The 27,476-nt window shown below is 39.2% G+C and overlaps 1 protein-coding gene across 1 annotated transcript in view; it reads right to left on the reverse strand.

Annotated features, from left to right (window-relative positions):
- The window catches only part of prkacb.S (protein kinase cAMP-activated catalytic subunit beta S homeolog), a 51,688-nt gene extending 38,880 nt beyond the window's left edge, over window positions 1-12,808 (reverse strand). The window contains 1 exon segment of the mRNA NM_001087227.1: window positions 12,598-12,808. Within this exon segment, the coding sequence (NP_001080696.1) occupies window positions 12,598-12,643 (46 nt within the window). The 5' untranslated portion in view covers window positions 12,644-12,808.
- Between the last annotated feature and the right edge of the window lie 14,668 nt (window positions 12,809-27,476).

The following is a 27,476-nucleotide window of genomic DNA, read 5'->3' on the forward strand; positions in this document are numbered from 1 at the left end:
ATTGGGAAACTGCAGGGCAAACCAGTTTCATAATTAAATTAAAGACCAACTGCAAAATGTCGACAACGTATCATTGCCTACAGTACATCACACTAAAAACATCTTCATTTTCGGGACACACTATGAACAGTATTTCATAGATATTATTACAAGCAACAGCCTAATACTCCCTCCTATATATCCCTTAACTATAGATATAGACTGTTGCAATTGTTCATATTACACAGGGCATATTACACTAGGCATAACGCAAAGTTCCCTAACATTTCACCTTTATGCTAAAACATAGTTTGGCCATGTCCCACTATACAGGGAGAAGGGATAATGTGATGAACTGGGGAACACTTGTTTGACCAAACCAAGGCCTTTATGTACCTTGTTTAAAAAGCACTTTTCCATGTAAAAAAGGCTCATTATGTTACACTGAAAAGACTCCACACATCCAACAATTCCAAATTGTCTTGGTGCAGTTACAGAGATGTTCACCCCTGAAAATCTAGCCCCCATTATGAAAGGTCTTCCAGTCCAACACTGGGAGTACTGGCAAACATGACTTAACTCCTTCCCCATAGACCAGAGTTAAACAAGCCTCAATTCCAAAACCATATCCATGATGTAACAAAATAGTATTTCCGTTGTCTCTATAATAGTAAAACTGTACCTTGTATTTGATCCCAACTAAGATTTAAATAATCCTTAGTGGAGGAAAAACTATCCTCCTGTTGGGTTTAATTAATGCTTAAATGAGTTTTTGTAGACAGAGTATTGTGATCCAAATTTCAGACCGATCCTTTATCCGGAAAAACTCCCAGGTCCCGAGCATTCTGGAAAACAGGTCCCTTACCTGTCCTGAGTAGCTGCAACATAGAACCAAAGATGGACAGCAGAGATGCACACAATATTAATATACTAAGCTGCTGCAATATAATAACATGGATTAGTTACAGCACTGCATACAGTATTAATAGCTGCAACATAGTAACAACAGTTTAAATGCTGAGTAACTGCAACATAATAATGATGACTTACAAAGATGTACACAGTACACTTGAGCCACTCAAGCTAGCAAGACAGGCCCAAGGGAGTGTGTTAAACAACAAAACAAACAAAAAAACCCCACACATTTAAGATAAATCCAGCAGTAGAATTGAGGAGGGCGGGGGTACCTCTTCCAATAAATGCATGTGCAGTAAGCAATTTGTACTGTGCATGCAATCAAAGTCAAGGGGGTAGGCCTGTGTATAAGGTGGTACAAGACCAAAATGCAACCCCACCTGCCATCCTTGCACTATTCCTCATACGGTTTACCAATAACATTCGTTTGTCAGCTCTATATGGGCATTACAGTTTCAAGAATCCAGCCTTGAACCTCAGCTTAAAGGGGAACTATCGCGAAAATGGCATTATCATATATGCTTCATCACACTGAAATACAAAACTTTCTAAATATAATCAATTAAAAATTCTGTACTGTTTCTGAAATAATCAAGTTCATCTTCACTATTCCCCTCTCAGCAACTGTTTCTATTTATTCTCTCTTCATGCAGGAGTTGGGTGTCAGATATTCATTGACAGTTAGATTCAATATATCTTACAGGGGGGGCTCATTTTACCTAGAACAGGGGTCCCCAACCTTTTTTGGACCGGGACTGGTGGCAAAATTTTTTTATTTTTTTGCGAGGACTGGGAGGGTGGGGTCGGCGGGGTCATCGGTGGTCGTGGCGGGGTCGGCAGAAAATTTGGACGCGTGGCAAATTCGGCGAGCCTCGTTTTTATGCACTGGGCTCGGCAGCCCTGTGCGGGAGTGTCTGTGGCCCGATTTTGGGCTGCGGACCCCTCACCTAGAAGATGTATTAGAGCGTAATCTATTAAAATCACCAGAAATCCTGTCCCTCTACATGCAAAATTTGTGCAAAAGTCAAAATAAAACTTTACATTCCATGTAAAAAAACCTCCCATTTTGTTCCTTTATTGGGGAAATAAATATACTTTCCCGTCTAATTTCTTTTGAGCTATAAGCAGAAAGACACAGTTTAAGTACACTTCTTTAGAAACCTTGGCACAGAAGTGGGGAGAGGTCCGAGCACACCTTCCAAACAGTTTTTTCAGATTGTTCATCAACTTTTTTCAATTAATTTCCATTTTATATTTTGTTCAGTTTTTCCAAAATTGAAGTCTGACGTTTAGACGAGGGTTATTTATTAAAAGCCAAATTTTTCCTCATTTTCTCATTTCGCATTCTGAAAACCATGAAAAAATTTAGTTTTCTCAGAAAAACCTTGAAACATTTTATGAGGGTTAAAACATCTTCAAATGGTTAAGGGGACATCTGCCATTGACTTTTACATGAATTCACCAGGTTTTAGATGGAGTACTTTCAGATTAATACATCGAACAAAATTGTGTTTTTTACAGCAACTTTTTTGGGTTTTCATCATCAAAATGTACGGGCGTGAAAAAAAATCGATCAATAATAAATAACCCCCTTAATGTTACCGACCCTGGTATTTCAGTCTAGCAGCTCAGTAATTCACGTGCAGATTCTGAATTGTTACATGAAATCGTTAACTGTAATATTATTTAGCAACATTTGTATCAATTCTACTAACTGTATTTAATAAAACTCAGGGATTCTGCTCAGCAGGGACAAAAAAATAACAAACAGATCAATTTAGTAGAGTTACAGAGTCGCCGACTCCCACCCACGCCCCCAGAGTTATTTCAGAAACACATAAGGTGACAAACTAACCTTGAAACTTCAATACTAGAATGGCAAATGGAAAGTAATTGGAAAAAGTCTATATTTCTGGTGAACTATCTGAAACCAACTGAACTAAAAAAAAAAAAAAAAGTGTTGGAAGATGCCTTGAAGTGTGTTTAGACATGCTTGAACACATAGTTTAGATGTCATCTATTTTAATTATGCCCTGTATTGGTATGTAATCTGTTTATGGGACTGACATATGATTATGTATTTTAAAGAAAGAGTTAAAAAAGTGTAAAAGGCTTAGTGTTAGTACACTTCTGTTTTACTACTATTTGCATCGTAACAGAGGACTATGAACTGCCTGGTTCTCACCATGTCAGTTTGTCAATGAATAGACACTTGCCAAAGCAAACAGTTCCCAAGGTCGCTGTAGCTGTAAAGAGAATTTTCCTTATACAAATTATGAGGCAGAAAATGACAACTTGGACTGGCACAAAGGAAAATGAACACCAAATTCACTTCTTACAAAACATTTGCATAACATTGTGGCTGTGAATTTTAACAGTTAAATTTACCAAAATACCTTTTCTGAATAAACTACTATTTTTTGTGTAAACTTAACGTAATATCATAATGAAAACAATTAAACAGAAGGTTTACTTTAGCCAAGCTGATTTTTGGAAATGTCTTGAGCTCTACTGATCACCAGCTAAAGGTCTACTGGTAGATCCCAATCTACTTTTTAGGCACTCCTGTTATAGAATGTCCAATTCCTAACAACTCTGCAAATGGTCTTCATTATTTATATTTTTAAGTGTTTGAGTTATTTACCTTGCTCTTTTTCCTTTCTATCTCTTATATATGGGTCAATGACTCGGTCTAAAACAAATGTTCTATAAGGCTACTCATGTATTGTTATTGCTACATTTTATTAATAATCTTTCTATTCAGGCCCTCTCATATTCATATTCCAGTCTCTTATTCAAATCAATGAATAGTTTCAAGGGTAGTTTCAAGGTAGCAACAGATTGCTGAAATTACAAAGTGGACAGCTGCTGAATAAAAAGCTAAATACGATCACAAATAATAAAAAAATTAAAACCAGCACACTCTCCATTATATGAAAAGTTAATTTAAAGGTGAACAACCCCTTTAAAAGGGGTCAAACACTTTTTTTCAGTTGGTTTTAGATAGTTTACCAAAAATAAGGATTTTTTTCCAATTACTTTCTATTTTCTGTTTGTGATTGTTTTTCTAATATTGAAGTGTAAGGTTTAATTTTTCACTGCTAAAGAAACTCTGAAAGGGGGGGAGAGGTAGCAGACTAACTGTTCTTAATTGATACATTTAGTTGATACACTTGTTATCTTTGTCACTGCTGAGTTTCATTAAAGGCAGCTGTTAGAATTTATACAATAGTTGCTAATATACTCCAGAGAAAAGTATGACCAAACTGTATCAAGTAAATGTAGCAAATTGTAACAGTTCAGATGCTCCTGGATCACTGAGCTACCAGACTAAAAACACTAGAGACACGAATCTTTAAAATTTTGGGAGAACGGTACAAAAATAGAAGATGGAAAGCAAATGAAAGAAATCTTTGTTTATGCTGAACAATCTAAAAACAACTAAACAAAAAAAGTGTTTGGAAGGTGAACAACCCCTTTATAAAACACTACACAGACCTACACAAGGCTCTACATCATCTCAATTGCTGGTTCCAGTAACTGAGTTTATACAGTAATTATGAACGGTGACTGACAATATATTTGGGACCTATATGAATATTTTGTTTGATCTGTATAATATGTTACCTGTAATAAATATTCCATGCTTTGTATAGTTAAAATAATTGAAGATGTAATTGTAAAATCATTTTGCTTTGTTTTCCTGCCACAGGTTTGCCTTTACCTTTTAAATCCTTACTGAAGGTTTAACTGCTTTAGAAAGCCTATCTGACAGGCCTGGATTCTCTGTAGTTAAGATACCATAGATGTTTCAGATATTTCAAGTCCTTGCAAACAGGGGCCTCCAAACTTTGTTCTTGTCTGCAAAACTCAATGTATATTAAGTTCCCTGTTCTAAATAATACAAATATAGCAGGGCTTAATGGAGCATGTTATTGTAACATGTAATATATTGCAAAGGAATGCCCTATTTCACAATAATAAGACTCTGGCATTTTGCACTATGATGATATATATAAAAACCTTAATTATGACACAAGTATTCTCTTGTGCTAAGTACAATTCAGCAAAAAAACAATTGAGTACAGTGGAAGATAGAAGAACAAGGCTCCATGCAGAGCGTGCCAATCTGAAAGAAAGTTAAGGAGCCATGAACTGGGTGCCCCTTCAGGCACTGGGAATATGTCACTAGAAATAAAGGATTTTTAGTGTACAAAATTAAATAAATGCATTTATGCCTTCCTAAAAGGAAAATATTCGTTTTTGACACATGTTCATTCAGTGGGGCTTATAGAGAAAAGTTGCATAAACACTATCTGAACTGCCAAAAATAAATAATGTATTTTTTTTCAGGATTTCAGTCTGAAGTCTCCAAGCTTCTCTTATCCTCCCCACTCTCTGCATTGCTATCCTGTCGCTCTCTTTTTAGGCCAAAATCTGTATGTACAATAAAGGGGCACATTTACTATTGGTCGAATAACGAGGGTTAATTAACCCTCGATATTCGACCATCGAAGTAAAATCCTTCGACTATAGAAGTCGAAGGATTTACCGCATTTAGTACGATCGAAGGAAAAAGTAAATCCTTCGAATCGAACGATTCAAAGGATTTTAATCCATCGATCGAACGATTTTCCTTCGATCAAAAATAGCTTATGGGGACCTTCCCCATAGGCTAACATTGGTGCTCGGTAGGTTTTAGGTGGCAAAGTAGGTCGTCAAAGTTTTTTTTTTTTTAAAGAGACAGTACTTCGACTATCGAATGGTCAAACGATTTTTAGTCGAAGTAGCCAATTCGATGGTCAAAGTACGGATTATAATTACAATCAGACAGACATCACAGCCAGGTACAGGTGTTTTTCTGTCAGAGGAGAATATGCTATGAGTGCCATAACCAAAATCATTACTATCTGAAGTACTGGTTGCTGAGAACATACAAATGAAAACATTCGGATGGAAGACCCATGATTGGTAGCCAGAGGGATTATAGCTAATGGCTCTTTTAAAGTTCAATAGATCTGCTTTTTGCTTCTAGGATACATCTTCGCATTGTTCTAGTTGCACATAAATTTCTGTGGACACAACTCAAGAATGTGTATATTATATCATATCTGTAGACACCCATTATCTTAAATGTACACATATAGGAAGTATGGGACCTTGGTTGGGTGGAATGCTTGCCTAGGCATAGAGGCGGGGCAGACAATTTCTTTCACTTTCCATTCAGCACTTTCTAGGTGTCACTGCTCTCCACACATTCCCCCGTTCTCTTTACCATTTAATTGTGTAACCAGGGCATGGGAATGGACATTGGGTCCCTCATTCTGGTGCACAAACAAGATTCTGAGATGATGCAAGGCTTGTCTTAATAACAGTGTCCACAAAATGGCTGCTGCCTGCTTGCTATAATTTTGAATTCCCAGACTGAAGGAAACACGAGTCAAATAATTTATAGAGTGTAATTAAAGTTCATTTTGCTTGACTAACGTGATTAAATAGGATTTTGAATAATTTTTTTGGGTGATGGGTTCCCTTTAAGGAGCAGTGTCTCTAGACTATATCTAAGTTCATATCTATATCTATGAACTTAGTCCATTGGTGTTATGTAAGGTACATAGACACTACTGGGAGAAATATAAATGAGACTTCAGCAAACAATCTCCAAAGATCCCTTACGCTGACAGTGTAATGCAAACTCTTCCCTCGCGTTCTTCCATTGTAAAACAAAAACTGTGGTACCGTGTTAGCCAGTAGCAAAAATTACAAATACAAAAAGTATTATATAATGCCCGACGAAGGGGCCTTGATCCTGTGAAATCTTGCAATGTACATTAATTGTTAGCCAATATAGGTATCACTTCTACAATACTTTTTGTATTTGTTTTTTTATTTGCTATTTTTCCATTGTAAAGTGGCGCACAGATTTTTTGGAAAGCTGAGACATCCAAGTCTCAGAATACACCACTTTTCAATGGAATATGCTACAGGGTAAAACTTTTTAGATGAAGCACAACAGTAGTGCTGTAAAGGCGCCACTTTTATCGGCTAACTAAAGTGATAGCCAATGAAAGAATCACCTTTGCAGCACTATTGTTATGCTTCACATCAAAAGTTTTATCATATAAACTTTAAGCTGGCTAACAATGTACAAAAAAACACTTTACCTGGAACCACAATGGAACGAGGTGAGGAAGGGGTTGCATTACAGCAGTGATCCCCAACCAGTAGCTTGTGAGCAACATGTTGCTCTCCAACCCCTTGGATGTTGCTTCCAGTGGCCTCAAAGCAGATGCTTATTATTCAATTCCTGGCTTGGAGGCAAGTTTTAGTTGCATTAAAATCAGATGTACTGCCAAACAGAGTCTCAATGTATCAATGTAGGCTGCCAGTCCACATAGGGGCTACTAAATGGGCAATCACAGACCTTATTTGGAACCCAGGAACATTTTTCATGCTGGTGTTGCTCCCCAACTCCTTTTACTTCTGAATGTTGCTCATGGGTTCTAAAGGTTAGGGATCACTGCATTACAGTGAGTCGGGGGGGGGGGTTTACTATCTATCTACTACTATCTATCACTGGTCTCCTTTCAATCTCTGGAAGCAGGTATGTCTGTATAAAAAATAAAGCACATTCATATTTATTTCTGGAAGTTTACATAGTGTTTATGAACCTTTTCAAAATTGGGGTATATTTTCCTATAATTCTGAAACGGATGAAGCGTTAAGTGGCTTCAGTTCTGTCCAGATATATGCAACGAAGAACACATTTTTTATGAAATGTTGCCAGCTTTTAAGAGCTCTTTGCATTATACATACAAATGTTCAATGATGTTAAATGTATTTGTAAGTGTAATTGCTATTGAAATTAGAACCTATCCCTTGTTAGTCTCTGCACTGCTTTTTCTATTGAAACAATTTAGCCAAAGCCTGCTGATTAACAGACTTGTGAAGATGCATGCAAGGCACTATGCACAAAGCGACAGACAGATAATTAGTTGCAATTAAATTAACAACTTTTAAAGCATCAACAATTGGAAAGTTGCTTAGAGTTTCATTTATATGTCCTTAAGCAAAATAACATTTTTGGGTTCACATTTCCTTTAAATGTGATACATGCTATAATTGTAATAATGCCTCAGCCAATTTTCTACATAGCGTGTGGTGTGCACACATGTATGCTTCATATACACTTTAGGTCTACCTATCCTGCTTTTTTTACCCATATGCTTTACCAAGAGCTGTATATTTGGTTTTTCAAAAGTTCACTCAAAAATGTTTATGTATTAATGTATAAATGCAAAATACTGATATTATTTTGAAGAAGTTCAATGATACCATCAATAGACTGATGAATTCATGTAAGCAGCAACTGCTGCCCCAGAAAATTATATAGTGTGGAGAAAAAGAACTTAACTATACATCCCGGGGCAGATTTATCAAAATGAAAGTTCAGATTTTAATAAGTAAAAACTCACCCATGTTCTATTCATTCCTATGGGATTTTCGGAAAAGTGCTTATCAAATGGCGAGTTCTAATTTTCATGAATATTCTTCTAAAAATCCCATAGGAATGACTAGAACATGGGTGAGTTTTTATTAAAATCTGAACTCAAATCTTATTAATCTGCCCCCATATGTTTATTATGGAACCCAATGAACGCAATAAAGCATGTGCTTAAGTCATGTATTTAAAATAGGGATGCACCCAATCCACTATTTTGGATTCAGCCGAACCCCATAATCCTTAGTGAAAGATTCGACCGAATACCGAACCAAATCCTAATTTGCATATGCAAATTAGGAGTGGGAAGAGGAAAATATAAGCAAATTAGGATTCGGTTCGGCCAGGCAGAATGATTCGGCCAAATCCGAATCCTGCTGAAAAAGGCCAAATCCTGGCTGAATCCCGAACCAAATTCTGGATTCGGTGCATCCCTAATTTAAAATACACAACAGTCAAATATTCTGTAAACTATATTCATATAAAAGATGCTTAGTAATGTCAACAGTTATAATAAGTGCTTAGCAATTTGCCAAAAATTGTGTATTATAATAAAAATGCCTTGCAAAATGAGGTTAAAAGTCACCTCAGAATTCCACTACCTGCATAAAAGTATATGGCCTTGTGCCTTTATAGTTATGAAACTCCTTGTTGACTTATAATATCCTTTGCAAAAGGGGATACTTTATTCACTATATATAGTTATAGTAAATGAAATTCCAGAGATGATATTTTACTGCACCTTAACGATCACCCAACTCTAACTAAGCTTGGAGTTTGTCGTTGCACAAAGTTTGTTACTGTTGTTGAACAATTATGCACCATTCCTTAACAGTACTTGCATCTAATACCACTCCACTCCTGGCACATCCACATAGTTGTGCTGAGCACCACTGGACCTATCACTCCTCCTCTTGCAAATCATGTGCAGTGTTCCAATTTGTATTCAAGTGCACACACAAGTGTGCATTATAATACAAGAGCTGCAACTGTGTCAGGCGTATTGCCACATCACGGTCACAATTACATTGAAATTATGGGTTTAAAAAATTGCAATTTGCGGCCGAAATTGTACTTTGGACATGTTTGTGAAAGAGCCCTCTAGGTTTTATGTATTTGTTTGATTGTAGGTACCTTTTATTTCATCTTATTGTCCCAGTAAGCGATCAGTGGTGCTTGCTCATGCCAACCCCCCACCCCACCCTACACACAAAATAACTGGGCATTTAAATGGGACAAAATGAAAATATAAAGCTGATTAATTCTAATAGTGTATAACTGAAACAACTAGCAGTTAGGCAGGTTAAAATAGAGTTAAAAGGCTGAACTTGATGGACTGGTGTCTTTTTTCAACCTAATTTACTACGTTACTATGTATAACAATGACCACATTCTCCTACAAGGGGTATATATATATATATATATATATATATAGGGATAAATACTAATTATCACACACAATTTGCAATAAACCACACATTTTTTAATTGGAATTCAAATGTTTATGGTGTTAATTAAAAAACATATATGGCTTGTTATTTCTTGCACTGAACAACAAATCTGAAATTTGATGTCACATTCTATTTCCTTGATCATACAAGTGAAATTAAATAAATCAGTAGTCCAAGCTGTGCAAAGGAAGGGGTTTGTTTATACAGAGTTCCATTCAGTGAGCGGTTTGACAAAAGTAGAATGTGACATTTTCAATTTTAAATGTTGCCCTTTAGTACAAGGAATAACAAAAACAACACATGTTTCTTAATTACAACAGCATGAGAACAGTATGTCAAAAGAAAATAATCCAAAAACAGCAAATACTATTTAGTTGTTATTACTATTTACTTAAGCCTTCCTTAATTGGAGTGCACCACTTGGATTATCTATCTGCCCCACAAAGCTCTGCAATTATCAAATTGTAATTAAAACGTAAAGGAGTAATAAAGTCAATAATAGTGCCACACTCACACTAAACCGCTTGTTGAAGCGTCCGGTGCACGGCTGTGTTCCTCTCTGCAAAGGTAAATTCCCACAGTATAACATAAAATCCAGCAGCACTCCGATAAGTGAATCAAATATATTTTCGTGCCACTAGCCAAGCGACGTTTCGGGCTATTCCAGCCCTTCATCAAGCCACTTGACTTGGCTTGATAAAGGGATGGAATAGCCCGAAACCTCACTTGGCTAGTGGCTCGAATAAATATTTAATTCACTTATGGGAGTGCTGCTGGATTTTATGTTAAAATTTAAAGGAGAAGACAAACTATGGAGGCATTTTATTGCCGATAGATTAGCTGCAATAGTGCAAGCTAGAATGTTATTTTTATTCTGTAGAATGTTTTACCATACCTGAGTAAAAAGCTCTACAAGCTCTCTGTTTGTTTAGGATAGCAGCTGCAATATTAGCTTGGTGTTACATCACTTCCTGCCCAAATCTCTCCCCGCTCACTAATAGCTCTAGGCTCAGATTACAGCAGAGAGGGGAGGGGAGGAGAGGAGAGGGGAGGAGAGGAGAGGGGAGGAGAGGAGAGGGGAGGGGAGGAGAGGGGAGGGGAGGGGAGGGGAGGAGAGGGGAGGGGAGGGGAGGGGAGGGGAGGGGAGGGGAGGAGAGGGGAGGGGAGGGGAGGGGAGGAGAGGGGAGGGGAGGAGAGGGGAGGGGAGGAGAGGGGAGTAGAGGGGAGGGGAAAACTGAGCATGCTCACGCCCGGGGCAAAGAGGTTTAAGCTGAAGGCTGGAAGTCTGATACAGAAGCCCATGTGTACACAATAGAAGGAAAGAAATGCAGTGTTTCTTTTGACAAAGGACTCAGCACAACTTTGAGGGTTTACTGGTATATTTAGGTGGACCGTACTGATAAGGCTTACTTAGTTTTAACATTTCCTTCTCTTTTAATGAATCAAACAGCTTGATCACTAAACTAAAAATTCCTACATTTGGTCTACTTTTATTGAAATACAACTTTCCCTTATTCCTTAAAACATTCTTTACATTCTGGAAGTTATAGTTTAACATCTAATGATCAGTTAAAAGTAGTTTCCCTAAAGAATAAATGCTCTGCCGAATATAAAAATAGTCACATAGTAGTTGAGGCTGAAGACAGACATGCCCATCAACCAATACATCAGCCAAAACTCCACTTGAGACTTACACAACTTAGATAAATCCCCAACAATTAACAGTGACAATGGTGGCCATATTATGTAAGAAAAGTGCAGTAAACCAATGTAACCTGAATTCAATTAGCTTTCATTTGTATAGAACAAGGTGAATGAAATTAAATGTTTCATTGGTTGATCTTTGATAACACTTTGCACAGAACCTACTGAATAAAAGGCTCCAAAAGCCAAGGGCTCATTTGCTAAATGAAACTAGAAGCCCTATAGATACAGAGTCGGACTGGCCCACTGGGACAGCAAGAAAATTCCCGGTGGGCCCAGGTGGTAGTGGGCCCTCCTGCTTCTAACCATTTGGCCTATTTCATGGCCATTCCCTATTTCTATGAGAATAAAGAGGCTAAATAGATGAGATAAGAGGTTATAGTATGTAAAGAATAGAAGAGGAGAATAAAGGTTGAGTAAATAATACTTAGAGTGGACCCCTGGTCTAACGGTTTTTGGTGGGCCCCTGGTGTCCCAGTCTGACACCGTATAAATATTTCAACAGTTACCCTATTTGGAAGTATCGGAGTCATGGAGTGGGAAAATTCACAGACTTGCAAACTGTTCTAGCATTGGCCAACAGCAGATGCATCCTACACACAACTATCCTACCAGTCAGGACTGCATTCTGTTTACATGGCCAGAGCAAATCTCCACAAGCCACTGTAGACACCTTTTGGACATGTATAGAGAGCAATTAAAGAGCAAAAAGTGCACTGGCCAATACTGAAACACCTGGGTCCTACGTTTAGCCAATTGAGGCTGTGGAGCAAAGAAGGTGCAATTGTTACACTCTTGCCTCTCTAAAAAGACCACGTGACACATGACAGCAAATCCATGCCCAGATAGGACTGTCCAACCCGCATTCTGGGGTTAACAGCAATTCTAGTTGACAAGCTGCGCTGATGGCCAGTTATTATCTATACAGAGCATGCCGTCAGCTCACTACTTCATATATACAGATGGTTGCTGCACTCAAGTCACTGACACAGAGTTCCAGTTAGGCCTCTCCAGCCTTTTCCCACCCAAAAACTGGCCCACACTCACCGCTCTCAATTTCATTCCCCTTCTTGGCGGTGGCAGCGTTTCCCATGGTAAGGAAGGTAGTGTGTCCAGAAGAATATAAGCCTTGGATAGTATTGCTTGCTGTATGGGGCCCACTCCTAGGCTCTCCTGACTCGCTGTCTTCACTTCCCCACCCCCCACCTCGCAATCACCCTTCACCCGCTGTCACAGCTCGTTTCGTCTCAGCTCCCGCCACACCGCCACAGTCCGGGTTCTGGACCGAGAAGGGCTTCCACCGGAAGTGACGCGACGAAGCCGACGGCGAGATGGAGAAGTTGGAAGGAGGGAGAAATGGGGAGTGTTGTCATGGGCGACAGCGGCTCCCTCCCTCTGCCTGTCACAGGTCCATTGACTGGAGCCAGTAGCGGGAAAGGATGTGTTTGGCATTACACCCTTACTACACTATCCCGCTACTAAGGCGTCCGTTATACGCCCATGCCCTAAACTTATTGCTTTTATGTGTATTTAAAAATAGAATGGCTCTTATGCTCTATATATATGTCATAATGCGTGCAATTTATAAACGGCTTTCATCAGCTAAAGTAACAAAAGTTAATATTTAATAAAATATATAGGCTTAAAGCTCTAGGAACTGAAAAAAAATCAGCGTTTTCTATGCAATTAAATATAAAATACTGTTGACCTGCGGCTGGAAAAATTGCCTTTGTGCTTTGCACGTACTACTAAAGTTTATACTACTAAAGTTTATGTAGATAAGCTGCTGAGTACAGGGACGCCATTAGAAATCATGGCCGTACAACATTTTTGTCCCCAAACCCCACCCCAGATCCCGCCCACACCACAGTTAATAGACATACCTCCCAACATTTTTGAAGTAAAAAGAGGGACAAAAAAATAGTTTTGCACTTAGCGCAGCGACATTTTGACCACGCCCCTTTATGTGGCCACACCCCCTAATTACCATGTTCATTTTACAAAATTTGGCAGGGTACGAAAGTTTGAAAATATTTTTTCTTATCTAGACTGTTTTTTTGTGTCTCAAAATTGTTACAAAGTATCTTATTTGCACCTGTTAGGTGTTCTGGGCTCTCTGCTAAAAGCCAATTAAGTGAGAAACTTTGTTTCTTTTTCTGGCTTTTCAGTGCAGAGAAAATAGGGACTTTCCAGTACAAATGAGGGACTGCAGGTTGAGCTGTCAAAAGAGGGACTGCCCCTCCGAAAAAGGGACAGTTGGGAGGTATGAATAGACCACACACATATCAGCGCTAAAAAGGTAACCCCCCCACACTCACACAGCTATTGATGGACAGGGCCCCCTTATAAGTTTTAAAAAAAACTGTGGAGGCCCCCCCTAAAAGTTTTTTTTTAAAAAAAATTGGTGGTCAGGGCCCCCTACAAATTAAAAAAAATAATTGGTGACCAGATTGCAGATGACACAAAACTATCAAGCCAAATGAATTCCATCCAGGATGTGGCATCCTTGCAACAGGACAAACTGGCAATCTGGCAGCTAAGTGGCAAATGAGATTCAGTGTTGATAAATGTAAAGTCATGCACCTGGGATGTAAGAATATCCAAGCCACTTATACCCTTATATTTGCAGTAGGCAAATCCATTATGGAAAAGGACCTTCGAGTCCTTGTAGATGATAAACTTGGCTGTAGCAAGCAATGCCAGTCAGCAGCATCAAGGGCAAATAAGGTCTTGAGCTGTTTTAAATGGAGCATTGATTCACAGAAGGAAGAGGTCATTCTTCCACTGTATAGAGCACTGGTAAGGCCCCATCTAGAATATGCCGTACAGTTTTGGTCTCCATCACTCAAACCGGACATTATTGAATTAGAGAGGGTACAGAGAAGGGCAATTAAGCTATGGAAAAATCTTAGCTATGAGGAAAGATTGCCAAGTTGAGGTTGTTCATGCTAGAGAAGAGGAGCTTAAAGGAGAAACACTCCTTATTAAAGGAATAGTTCAGTGTAAAAAACCTGGATAAACAGATATGCTGTGCAAAATAAAAAATATTTCTTATATATAAAACTATATAATAAAATAAAAATGTAATCTATAAAGGCTGGAGTGACTGGATGTATAATATAACAGCCAGAATCCAACTTCCTACTTTTCAGCTCTCTATCTCTAAGTTAGTCAGTGACTTGAAGGGGGGTCACATGGGACATAACTGTTCAGTGAGTTTGTAATTGATCCTTAGCATTCAGCTCAGATTCAAAAGCAACAGTTATGGCCCATGTGCCCCCCCCTCGAGTCACTGATTGGTTACTGCCTGGTAACCAATCAGTGGAAACCAAGAGAGCTATAAAGCAGGAAGTAGTGTTCTGGCTATTATGTTAGACATCCAGTCACACCAACCTTTATAGATTACATTGTTGGCTAACTAACTATATTAGAAACATTTTTTATTTTGCACAGTCTTTCTATTTACCCAGTTTTTATTTTTATACTGAACAATTCCATTAAAGGGTCTTCTGCCTACCCCTAGTTTGTGTTTGCACCCCTCTCCTGCCCTCCCCATCTGCTGCTCTCCTCTGCCCTCTTCTCTGTCACCACGGGGGGGGGGGGTTACCGGCCAGGTTGGGTGACCAGTCGGCTTGGTCCTAGTGTTAAGATATGAATAAAAAAAGTGTATAAAGTGTCACATACACACACAGAAATCCACATATTCACACATAAACATACACAGATACTGAAACATACTGTGTATATATATGCACATATACAGCTCTACACACACAGAAACAGAGAGAATCTCCTGAAATAGCCTTTTGATAAAATGCTGAAAATAAATGAGAAAAATAAATTGTTAACATAATTCGACAACGAAGGACAGCGAAAACCTAAGAAAACCCATTACCAAAGGTGGATATCTAAGTCATAGGGCTATTGTACAAATGGCATACTAGAGAATGAGCAGTGATGTCTGTAGATTTGACCAGTCAAAGTCGTATTGTTCTACCTACTAGGGCCGGGTTTACATAATGGGCACCCCTAGTCCTGCTGCCGTTCATCACTCCAGTCCCCTCCCCACAAATTTTCATCATCAGGTCGGCAACACTGGGGATTGGCGCACAGGAAATTTAAAAAAACTATTGTATATCATGAGCAGCACTAGAGCTTCCAAACCAATGCGGATGTGGTTGGGCAGCATGCCGCCCCTCTAAAATCCTGCCACCCTAGACCCAGGCCTTGGTGGCCTTTCTACAAATCCAGGCCTGCTACCTACCTAAAAAACCTTAGTTAGGTGTTAGGTGCTTGCACAGTATAAAGGCCCAATCTTGCTTTGGGTCATAAACTTAGCATCAATGTACACAGTTACTGCAGCACAGTGGACAAATTGTAAAGTTCTCAAAACATTATTTGGTTTAAAAAAACATGCATCAGTTTAGCAACGCTCGCCCCCCACTGGGTTCTTTATCAAACCTAGCTACACCATCCCTTGTAAGTGCTTAAATAATGTTCCCATTAATGGGAAGGGAATGGAAAGAGGAGCGGAAGTTAAAGAACATTGTTCCATTTGTTGAGGGTACATATATCCTTACTATACAGTGTTGTCATTTTGGAATCTGTTCATTATCCACCAAACATATGTGAACCCAAGTCCAACATTATAGTCCATTTCACATAAATTGTATTAAACTTAATTCTGGGTTGGGGGCGTGTCTAGCCAGGCAAACAGCATGGACGCATCTTTTGGACACTCCCAGGGTCCCTCACAACAGTTGCGGCCATCCTCCCTAAATAGCGGGTCTGCAGCTCTGCAACAATTACCGGGGACTCCGGGGAGCCATTTGCTGCCATGAAATATTAGCTGAGAACTGGCTGAAGGAGACCCTCGGGGGGGGGGGACTTCTCGCGCTGCTAGTAATTGAGAGGGCGCACCTCATCCCCACAAGACCTTTACCTCCTGGATCCAACCCGAGGCCATTCATTATGAGATTCCTAAACTACTGGGACAGAGACACAGCAGCCACAGCAGCCACAGCAGCGCGAAAAAAGGGCCCGCTCACGTGGAACAGCAACTCCATTAGCCTCTATCTGGACTACTCACCAGCAGTGCAGAAGCAGCATGCCTCATACCAAAGGATCAGAAAAAGATTAAGGGACGCTGGCATGCAATACTCAATGATATACACTGCTAAGCTACGAGTAGTAGACGGAGGCACCACAAGATTTTTCCTGACTCCAGGTGAAGCGGACCAGTGGATTAATACCCAGAGAAGTCAAGACAACTCGAGAAACAACTCAAGTCATCGCCAGTAGTTGTGGTTTGTGAGTATGCATTCCTATATTTTGCACCTCTGACCTAATATGGAGTGCCACTTTCCAAGCATATGATACTTTTGCAATGCCCGGACCCAGGCCTTCCCTAATCTTTCCCGGTGCCAAGGATGGAGACTGAGGGACATTAACATGTGGTACATTTCGGAACCAGCTGACTATATTTAGACCTTCTTCCCCCACATCCTCAAATCAGCATCCGAATGCATGGGGAAGACGGGGGCAACCCAGGAAAGGTTTTATGCTACCAGCTGGATGTTATATCCTAGGCAATATGATGGGGAGGCCCTATTGTCACTAATATGGGTGGTTAATCCTTAAGTTATTTCAGCGCATCCAGGCTTGCTAAGACACAGCAAATATATTGCCCCAACCTTTACCAAGCCATATTGGATCGCGAGACACATATGATGTACATGCTTAGTTCTGTCAAATGCTTTGTTACATGTATCTCATTGGTCCAGCTAAAAACCTTCTACTCATAGCAAGGGTGGTTATCCCTACCCCGAGTTTGTGACTCTTATTGCCTCTCCCCAGTTGGTTTGCTTTACAAATATGCCATATACATGTGGAAAACCCATTAAGGCAATCTGTCACAAGAAGATTGTTGCCTGGAGACTGTGACCAGATAAAAGTGCAAGCACCATGAAGTGCAATGTTGCTGCTCCTCCCAATAGGATTTAGTTTAGGGTATAGGCCATCTACATGTTGTAGAAGGGCAGGGTGGGAAACTGGGGAAAATGGGATGTTAAGTTTGTGTTATGTTATACGTTTTGCAAGCTATGATAACTTTGTATTACCAAGGGTAAATGTGAGTAATCTACTACGACAACTGCCCACTATGGGACATGCACCTTACATACATCACAGCATATGTAATGGGTGAAATAACATTGATGTCATGGAATATGCAGGGATTGAAATCTAAGTTTAAAAGAGCCCCAGTATTTGATTACATTAACAGATATAAACCTGACCTCCCTATGTTACAGGAAACCCACCTTACAGGTCAGAAGCTGCTTGCACTGGGTTAATCAGGCATATCATGCACCATATTCCACGTACTCTAGAGGAGTTTCGATCGTAGTGCGGAAAAATTTACAGTTCGAACTATTGCATATAAACACCAACCACTGTGGCCAATTCATAATTGTGCACTGTAAATTAAACAATGGTTCTGGTTAATATATATATCCCCCCCTTTTAAAGCTGAGATATTAGAACTCATATTCGCTAAACTTTAAACCTACTTACCTTGCCCACTATGTATAATGGGAGATTTCAATACAGTACTGGATCTCGCAATGGATAGGTTACGTTCTTCCGTAACGCAGACTTCTTCTCTAACCAATGGCTGTCAGCCCTAGGGCTGTTAGATATATGGAGACACAAATACCCTAATGAGATGCAGTTTTCCTGTCATATGCCAGGCAAGGGAGCGTTATCCCGTATAGATATGGCCCTGGGTTCCCCAGACTTTATCCAATGGGTACAAGAAGTTGCATATCTCCCAAGAGCCCTGTCGGACCATGCCCCATTGTCATTGAAAATATGCACAAAACCCCAACCTCATATTTCCAATGGAGATTATCCCCACTCTGGCTCAATAATGCTGAGGTGGAAGAAGCTTCTCGTACTGAGTACGTGAAGTACTGGGAGACAAACAAGGACACAGCCCCCAGTAATGTAGTGTGGGAAGCCTCTAAGGTGAGAACGCGCATAGCCGCCAAGCAGGAGGTTACTGAAGCTGCAGGGAAAGTGTCACAGGCGGAGGAACACTATTGTAAGGAGGAAGATGTAGAGAGTCATCAAGCTCTAACTCTTGCTCAGAGGAATCTAGAGTTGGCACAAACCACTTCCACTCGCAAGAAACTATTATATGCCAGTCAGAGGTCCTTTGAGCAGGGGGACAAAAATAGGAAAACCCTGGCCTACTTAGCTAAGCTCGATAGTCTCTCTACAATGATTGCTAGAATCAAAGATGTGCAGGGCAACTGTATACTTGATGCAGAAGAAATTTCTGAAATCTTTGCCACATACTACACAGATCTTTATACTACATGGGGATCCTACACACAAACAGAACTAGAACAATTCCTACAGGGCATGGAGTTCCCCAAACTATCCCAGGTGGAAGTATCTTACTTGGATGGGCCCATAACCTTGGGGGAGGTGGCCACAGCCATTGTGAGCCTCTCACCCGGGAAAACCCCTGGACCAGCGTGGTATTGCCTTCTTAGTGAAGAACTGGTACCCAAGCTGCATGACACACTGCTGGGAGCAAAATAGCTAGGCTCTCCTCCACAATCCTTTTACTCAGCCACTATAATACTCATACTTAAGGAAGGGAAGAACACGGAAGCGTTTGAATCCTATCGACCCATATCCTTAATTAATACAGATGTAAAAATATTAGCAAAAATTCTGCCGCAAAGACTGAACAAAGTAATAACCTCAATAATACATCCAGACCAAACGGGCTTTATGCCCAACAAGAGCACGGCAATTAACCTGAGAAGGATATTTTCCCACCTTCAAATTGACCACACAAACGCTGGTACCAGAGCGATTGCTTCACTAGATGCCACTAAAGCATTTGACTCTGTTGAATGGCCATGTCTGTGGAAAGTGTTGGAAAACTTCAGCATAGGGCCCAATTTTATATCATGGGTAAAATTACTATACCATTCCCCCACCACCCGCATACAGATTAACAGAACTCTTTCCTGGGAATTCCCCCTCTCCCGAGGGACCAGGCAAGGCTGCCCTCTGTTGCCACTGCTGTTCGCCCTGGCAATAGAGTCACTAGCTATGTTGATCCGGCAGTCCCCCAGAGTGATAGGTCTTAAAACGGGAAGGGTGGAGGAAATTGCCTTATATGCTGATGATGTCCTCTTATTCCTAGCAGACTCAAATGACTCCCTTCATAGTGCGCTATACTTAGCTGGTCAGTTGGGCAGGTTCAGCGGGCTCACAATAAACAAGGGAAAATCTATTCTCTTTTCTCTTGAGACGCCTGGGCCAGAAGATGACATACAAGGTCTAAAATGGGTTACAAGGTTCAAATACTTAGGAACAGTTATAACACGTAAAGCGGATGAATATGTACAAGAAAATACTGAACCAGTGTTGCTAGCTTTTAAGACCAGAGCAAGTCACTGGGAGAAACTTAATGTATGTTATGCAACATGCCCCAACCTGGCTTTCCCCACAGCTATTTAAGAGTATAGATGATAGACTGTTTCCCACAAAGCCCCCAGGGTTAGCAGACAAACGCTAATGTCTCCACTGGACTGTGGTGGTTTAGCACTCCCACATCTAAAATACTACTATTATGCTACACAATTAATGTATATACACAATTGGCTTGCGCCGGACCCTGAGAATCCACTCACGGCATTGCATGCCACTACGGCAGGATCTCTAAAAGCGTTGAGGAATGCGCCTTATCGGAAAGAGACATCCCTGAACTGCCACCCGTATTATTGGTTCCACAGAAAATATGGGCGATTGCAACTAGAACACTATCCAAATCAAACCCCCAACCTTCACCAAATGCACCACTTTGGAGGAATTCTAATTTTACAAATCTTATGCAAATGCCTGATTTTCATTACTGGCCCAAAGTGGGAGTCCGACATCTGAGTGACCTGCTAGTGGAAGGCACCTTTCCCACCATGGCTCAACTAAGGGAGCACTTAAATCAACCCAATATACTACTATTCCGGTATCTCCAGCTGTGCCATGCATTTACCTCCCAGTTTGGTTCCCTAACACCTAACACAACAACCTCATCCTATGAAAGTAGATTGTGGGACCCAGACCCTAGCAAGCTAATTTCCGTAATGTATAAGTCCCTGATTCCTAGCCTGGGGAAACCCTTTGATAGGGCAAGGAGTAAATGGGCTGTGGACATGCCCCATTTAAGCGATGAGATGTGGGCAGAGGCAACTGAAGGACTCTATGACTACCTAATCTCCACCAATGATAAGATGGTACAGTACTGAATAACACACATCACGCCACTAAGGCTGAAAGTAATGGGTAGGAACCCTACTGCATCGTGCCAAAATGTAACTCTCCAGACTCAGGGTTCTTTCACTTGTTGTAGCATGTCCGATGGTATATAAGTACTGGACAGAAGTAGTGCAATACATTAATGAACAAGTCCTACTACCTGGCATTCTGAATAAGACCCGTACCCTACTAAAAACACAATACTTCTATGCCAAAAACATGTGGCAATGAATGGATGAGCCCCCTTTCTCCACAGGTTCAACAATGGGTCCGACTAGTAAATAGTATCCTGACAGTTATCAAACTAACCTACCTGGCCAGACGGTGCCTCCAAAAGTTCAAGAAGATTTGGGACCCCTGGCTGGATGTCAATCCAGGGGTAGCCCTCTAGGAATACATGGGAAGTCACTACATGTAATCAATCTCCCAATAACACCAATTTCCCTCTAAGTTTCCTCCCACTGACTACTGGTGTGTGTCTTACTATTTATTCCTGCTGTGTATACCTCACTATTACCCAACAAACATGTAACTTTATTTGTATGATCATAGCAATGCAAGTATATGTATGTGCTGTTGTGTTGTGTTGAGAAAATGTTAAATAAAAACCTTTTAAAAAAAACTTAATTCTGGGTTGTAGAAATGGGTGCTTGCACTCAGAGACTCCTTTGGGAATATTCAAATACCCATCTAATTATCCATGGCACTGCCAACTATAACTGCAAAGGCTTGCCTAGGGCACTGCTGAATAAGAGAGGCAAATAATATGCTCTAGGAAGCAATGAGCTCCTGGAATAAAAATATTCCGACAACAGAAATGTTATTATGATTACAGCTATCCACGACAAAAGAGTAATTGTGCAATAAAGAAGTGGTAGTAAGCCCCCAAAACAAAGTTATTTTTAGCAAAGAATATATATGAAAATGATAAAACTGACCAAATTCAAAGTTACAATACCAAACCAGTGCCTGGTATAAAAAAGCAATGATTTATATTTTGCAAATGGCCATTTATAATTGTTATGTTGTTGACAAGGCAGCAGTCACAACAAGCCTCCTGCAGGATCAGGTTCGGTGTGCTTTTAGATTAATGCCAGTACTAGGAAAGGTTGAGGTTTGTGCAGACACCAGGATCTATATGACTTAGCTGCACCACTGATTTTTTGGATCCACCTGTCCACTTTGTTCAATGTGAATAATATGGGATAGGGTGCGCTGATTGCTGATAAAAGCGGTTCTCATCACGGCATTGGATCCTTCGGATCACTGACAAGCGGAGACTACACGCTAGATTTCAAGCTCTCCCTTCACTACCATTCGGTAAGTCCCGACGATATAACACTATTTGAAGCCTTCTTTGTTTCAGGACTACATCAAAGACGATATACCCGCATTTAAACAATGAATATGTGAGTAGTTCCATCTAAGATTAATAAGCCATCTGTTTTGGACGTACTGCTCTATATATTGTCTTTTTATCTAGGCCTCTGGGAACTACCTTTTTATCAGCAATCAGCGCACCCTATCCCATATTATTCACATTGTAGATTAATGCTGTTTGGATTTAAGATAAGCATAGGACAATGGTTTTCATACTTTTTATGATTCAAGTCCCCAATGAGGTCTAATATTTTGGCAGGTTCCCTAACTATTTTAGTGGTTTCCATGAAAAATGCACATTGACTTCAAAGTTTGTGAATTTTCCTATGGTTTTGTGAATTTTTTGGCAACACAGGACATTCACTAGTCTCTAGATAAAGTACGTAGTTAGTTTAGGCCTTCAGCTTTCCTATAAAGTAGACTTTGCACATTAAAGTTTTTTGTGTAGGGTGGCAGAAATAATTATGATGTGCTGGTAGACTGGTTTACATATGTTCTTAGTGCAGGCATTCATTTTTTCAGCAACATTTTGGTTGCCACATTTTTGCACATGGTATAGTGGACCGACGTGCTAGGCGACCAATGGTGCATGTGGTGGAACTTGTGGTGCTTGATACATTTTTTGTAACTGTCACCTCAAAATCTCATCTTATCTCCCTTATAAAATACAAAAAAAACCATAAATATCTGCTGAAGAAAATGGCCTGTGTTAACAAAACTAAGTACCTGTACAAGCCAAGTATATACCTTTCATGCTGTATATTGACAACAGACCTCTCTCTCTCTAATCTACTTGTATTTATTTTGTCTTATTGTTGATAATATCAATAAAATCAAATCCGAGGACTGTTACATTATCCCAGTCATTTGATATTTGGAAATTATAAATTTGAAATATAGATGCTAAAATGAATTACTATTCATTCTCAGATGTACCTGAACTATCTCCTGGTTTGGATATGTTAGGTTAGTTGATATTAGTTGTTTTTGTAGTTCTATTACATATTCCTGGGTAACATTTATTTACGTTTTAGACATCTCTGGATTTGGGGTTAGTGTAGACCTTCAGTTTTCTTTTACAAGTTTCTTGTGCACATGGTTGCAGAAAACATTATGGTGTGCTATTTGTACTTGTTTTTTACTGTAGACATGTAGCACATGTGGATGTGGCACAATCAGAATATTTATGCTGTGGTAAGGTCAGGCTGCTTGCAGTGATTCTGTGGTTTTAAATAGCACTTTGTATTGTGCTGGTGGTTTAGTGGATGGAGCTGTTAATTGACCAACAGAGTGCGTGATCTAACTTGTGGTGAACATGATGTTGGGTTAATTTGTTCTAACAGAATTTAATACTCAAAATTGCAGACCAGTTCATTTTCAGCCTTATCCTGTACCTGGGGATTTGCCAAATGTTTCCCAGATATATGTAGTTGCACAAAAATATTTAGCAGATCTTTGGGAGTTGGGTGAGAAATGTAACTTTGAATGCATTTTTTTTCTTTAAAGTCTGTTCACCTTTAAATATTTTTTGTGGATTTTGAATTATTTAGCTTTTTGTTCAACGGCTCTCGAGTTTTATCATTTTAGCAGCTATTTGGTTGTTAGGGTCCACATTACCCTAGCAACTATGAATTGGCTTGAATGACAGACTGGAATATGAATATGAAAAGGCTGAAGAGAATGATAAGCAAACAAAATCAAAATAACAATAACATTGTAACCGCACAAAGCTATTGACTTCTGATTTCAAAGACACCCCCCATTTGAAAACAAAAGAGGAGGAAAACAAATAAATAGAAAGCATAAAAAATGTAGACCAGTTCATGCCTTACACAGCATTTGTTTTTAGATTGGGTCAGTGGCCCCCATTTTAAAGCTGAAAAGAGTCAGAAGAAGGCAAATAACAAAAAAGAAATATTGGCCAATTGAAAAGTTGCTTAGTTAACTAAAAGTTAACTTAATTTGTACCAACCCTTTAATGTTATTCTAGAGTAACAAACATTTATTTTGCACCTTTTTAGTTCCGGTACAAATGTTTCATCTGCTTATTGATAATGATTAGACCACTTAGACCTGTGGTACCCAAACAATACAAATTTTGCTCTAACTCACCTTCAGGCTAGACCCTGTTACCCCTACTCCAGAACCCCTTCTGGCAATCATAGTTATAAGTTATAATAGTTATAAGAGTGGTAAATCTCAAATGTTAGACTTCAGAGAGAGAGGCACTTGATTCAACAAAGACATACAACATATTTAAGCAACCATAAGTTTTAATATGATGGGAACAATCTGGTCCCACAGGTTTGACATAAAGAGCAGCAGAAGACATAGGTACCCTTTTTATCCCTCTTGTTTTATCTCCCTCAAAGAATACCTGTACAAGCCAAGTGTATACCTGTCATGCTGTACCTGTAGTGACAATTGACCTCTCGCTCTCTAACCTACCTGTATCCATAAGCATAGGATATTTTGTCTTATCATTGATAATATCAACAAAAATCAAATCTGAAGAGGGTTAGATGACACCAGTCATTAGATTTTTTTAAATCATACATTTGAGATAACGAATTACCATTTATTCTTAAGTGACTATGAAGATTTTGATTCATCCAGGTCATGAATGAGTAGTGAAATGTCTTCATTGATTACTCAGAAAGTCCAGTTGGTTTTGGATTTACTTATACTAGATACATTTATTCTTAAATTTCTATCTCCTGGCTTAGTTATGTCTATGGTACAGCAGAATAGAGGCGACACTTACAAAAAAAAATGCAAGTTGCCTTACAATCTGCTTGATTGTCAAAGTTCACTTTAAGTGAACTCTTTAAATCAAAATGCAATCGTTTATGAAATACACATCACTGATAAAAGCAAAAGGCTAACATCAATTACTACCAGGTTGCCACCACGTGGCACATTTGGAGAACTGCAGAATGAAAATATGCAATGTGATAAACTGTATCTACAATGAACAAACTGCAGCCAATACCTGAAAACAATATTATAAGTTAGACTTGTTAGGGCTAAATTGCAGCATAGAAATACACAGCATTTGTATCACTATTTTATATGTTTGTACTATGCTTCCTCATACTGAAGTAAGAAACTTTCTAAATACAATCAATTACAAATTCTGCATTGTTTCTGAAATAATCAAGTCACTATTCCTCTCTCAGCAACTGTTTCTCTTTATTCTGTCTTCATGCAACAGTTGGGTGTCAGTTGAATGATCCCATATATCTTATGGGGGGGGGCTCCGTTTTTAGATCTCACTCAAATAACAGATTCCAGCACAAACAAAATCTAACAAAATAATTGCCTTTTGCATAAATTCTGCATGTACAGAGACATTATGTCAGTGATCTCTAATTCATCTTCTAGGCAAAAGGAGCCCTCCTATAAGATACGTATATTGGATCATTCATCTGACACACAATTCCTGAATGAAGACAAAATAAGTATAAACAGATGGTGAGAGAGGAATAGTAAAGATAAGCTTGAATATTTCAGAAATGGTACAGAGTTTTAATTGAATTATTCAGAAAGTTTCTTATTTCAGTACCCTGAAGCTAATATTAAATGTTTATTTTCACAATAGTTCCCCTTTGAATGTATAGTTACTATAAAACGGTGAATATAGGTGAAATGTAAAGAAAGGTACAAAATCTGCAAAGAGCCTAGTAATGCAAAACACTGATTAGATGCTTGCTTTATACACACACACACACATATTTGCATAACATGCATATTATCCTAAAGAATGTAGCAATGCTGTTAAAGATCATGGGTTGAGATCAAATGTAGGATCATAGGATGTGTACGGAGGAAACACTGTAACAACTGTTTGAATGGTAACATCATATACTGTAGATCCAATAATGAGCCACATTGGGATATCTGATTCTTATATATTTTGCATTTAAACACTGTGAATCTGTTTCTGCCTTCCATAACATTACACGCCTCATATGGTGCATCTGCCTCACCTTTATTATTCCATTATTATGAAATCTGTCAGGGTAATGTAGTCCTTATACTATGTCCAATACACCATAATTGGAGCTGGTATGGACACCCAGCTACCATAGTAAGCATATAAGTCCTGCACAAGTCTGACTAATTTTCACTCTTATAGCTCTACATATGTTATCCTATCACATTTTCCATTAGGTTTTTGCTCACTGTCTCATCTTTTCTTCCCTTTTTTCTTGGGCAGTTAACTTGACACATTTATTACCATTCACACTTGTTATAGTTGAATGGTGCAGTCTTACGTTTGATCTCTGCTTACAAATGGTATTACTACATTCCTTAAAGTATGCAAAAGATAATATGCAAAGTATTTGCAATTTATTTAATCTACGTTACATTTCTACGGAACTATGAGAAAACACTACTTGAAATAATGGCTGATTTTATATGAGTAGTCTAATTTGGGGTTTCAATATAGATACATTATTCTTAAAGGTATACTGTCATGGGAAAAAATTTTTTTTCCAAAATGAATCAGTTAATAGTGCTGCTCCAGCAGAATTCTGCACTGAAATCCACTTTAGGAGAGAAATGCTTTATGGCAGGCTGCTGTTTTTCCTTCTCAATGTAACTGAATGTGTCTCAGTGGGACATGGGTTTTTACTATTGAGTGTTGTTCTTAGAACTACCAGGCAGCTGTTATCTTGTGTTAGGGAGCTGCTATCTGGTTACTTTCCCATTGTTCTTTTGTTTGGCTGCTGGGGGGGGGGGGGAAGGGAGGGGGGGTGATATCACTCCAACTTGCAGTACAGCAGTAAAGAGTGATTGAAGTTTATCAGAGCACAAGTCACATGACTTGGGGCAGCTGGGAAATTGTCAAAATGTCTAGCCCCATGTCAGATTTCAAAATTGAATATAAAAAAATCTGTTTGCTCTTTTGAGAAATGGATTTCAGTGCAGAATTCTGCTGGAGCAGCTCTATTAACTGATTCATTTTGAAAAAAATGTTTTTTCCCATGACAGTATCCCTTTAAGCTCTTCACGATTAAAATAACATTACTGTCACTGTAGCTTTATAGGTTTCATGGAAACCTCACTTTTTTTAATTTGTTACTATACACAGACACATATCTAGTGCTCTCCTCTGCCTCTTGATATGCTATAGCTTCCAGAAAGAAGTAACTTTTACATTTGGAAAGCAGAATAAATGACATTTCATTCAACATTTTCACCTA

Source organism: Xenopus laevis, chromosome 4S (assembly GCF_017654675.1).
Source record: "Xenopus laevis strain J_2021 chromosome 4S, Xenopus_laevis_v10.1, whole genome shotgun sequence".
NCBI classification, from domain to species: Eukaryota; Metazoa; Chordata; class Amphibia; order Anura; family Pipidae; genus Xenopus; species Xenopus laevis.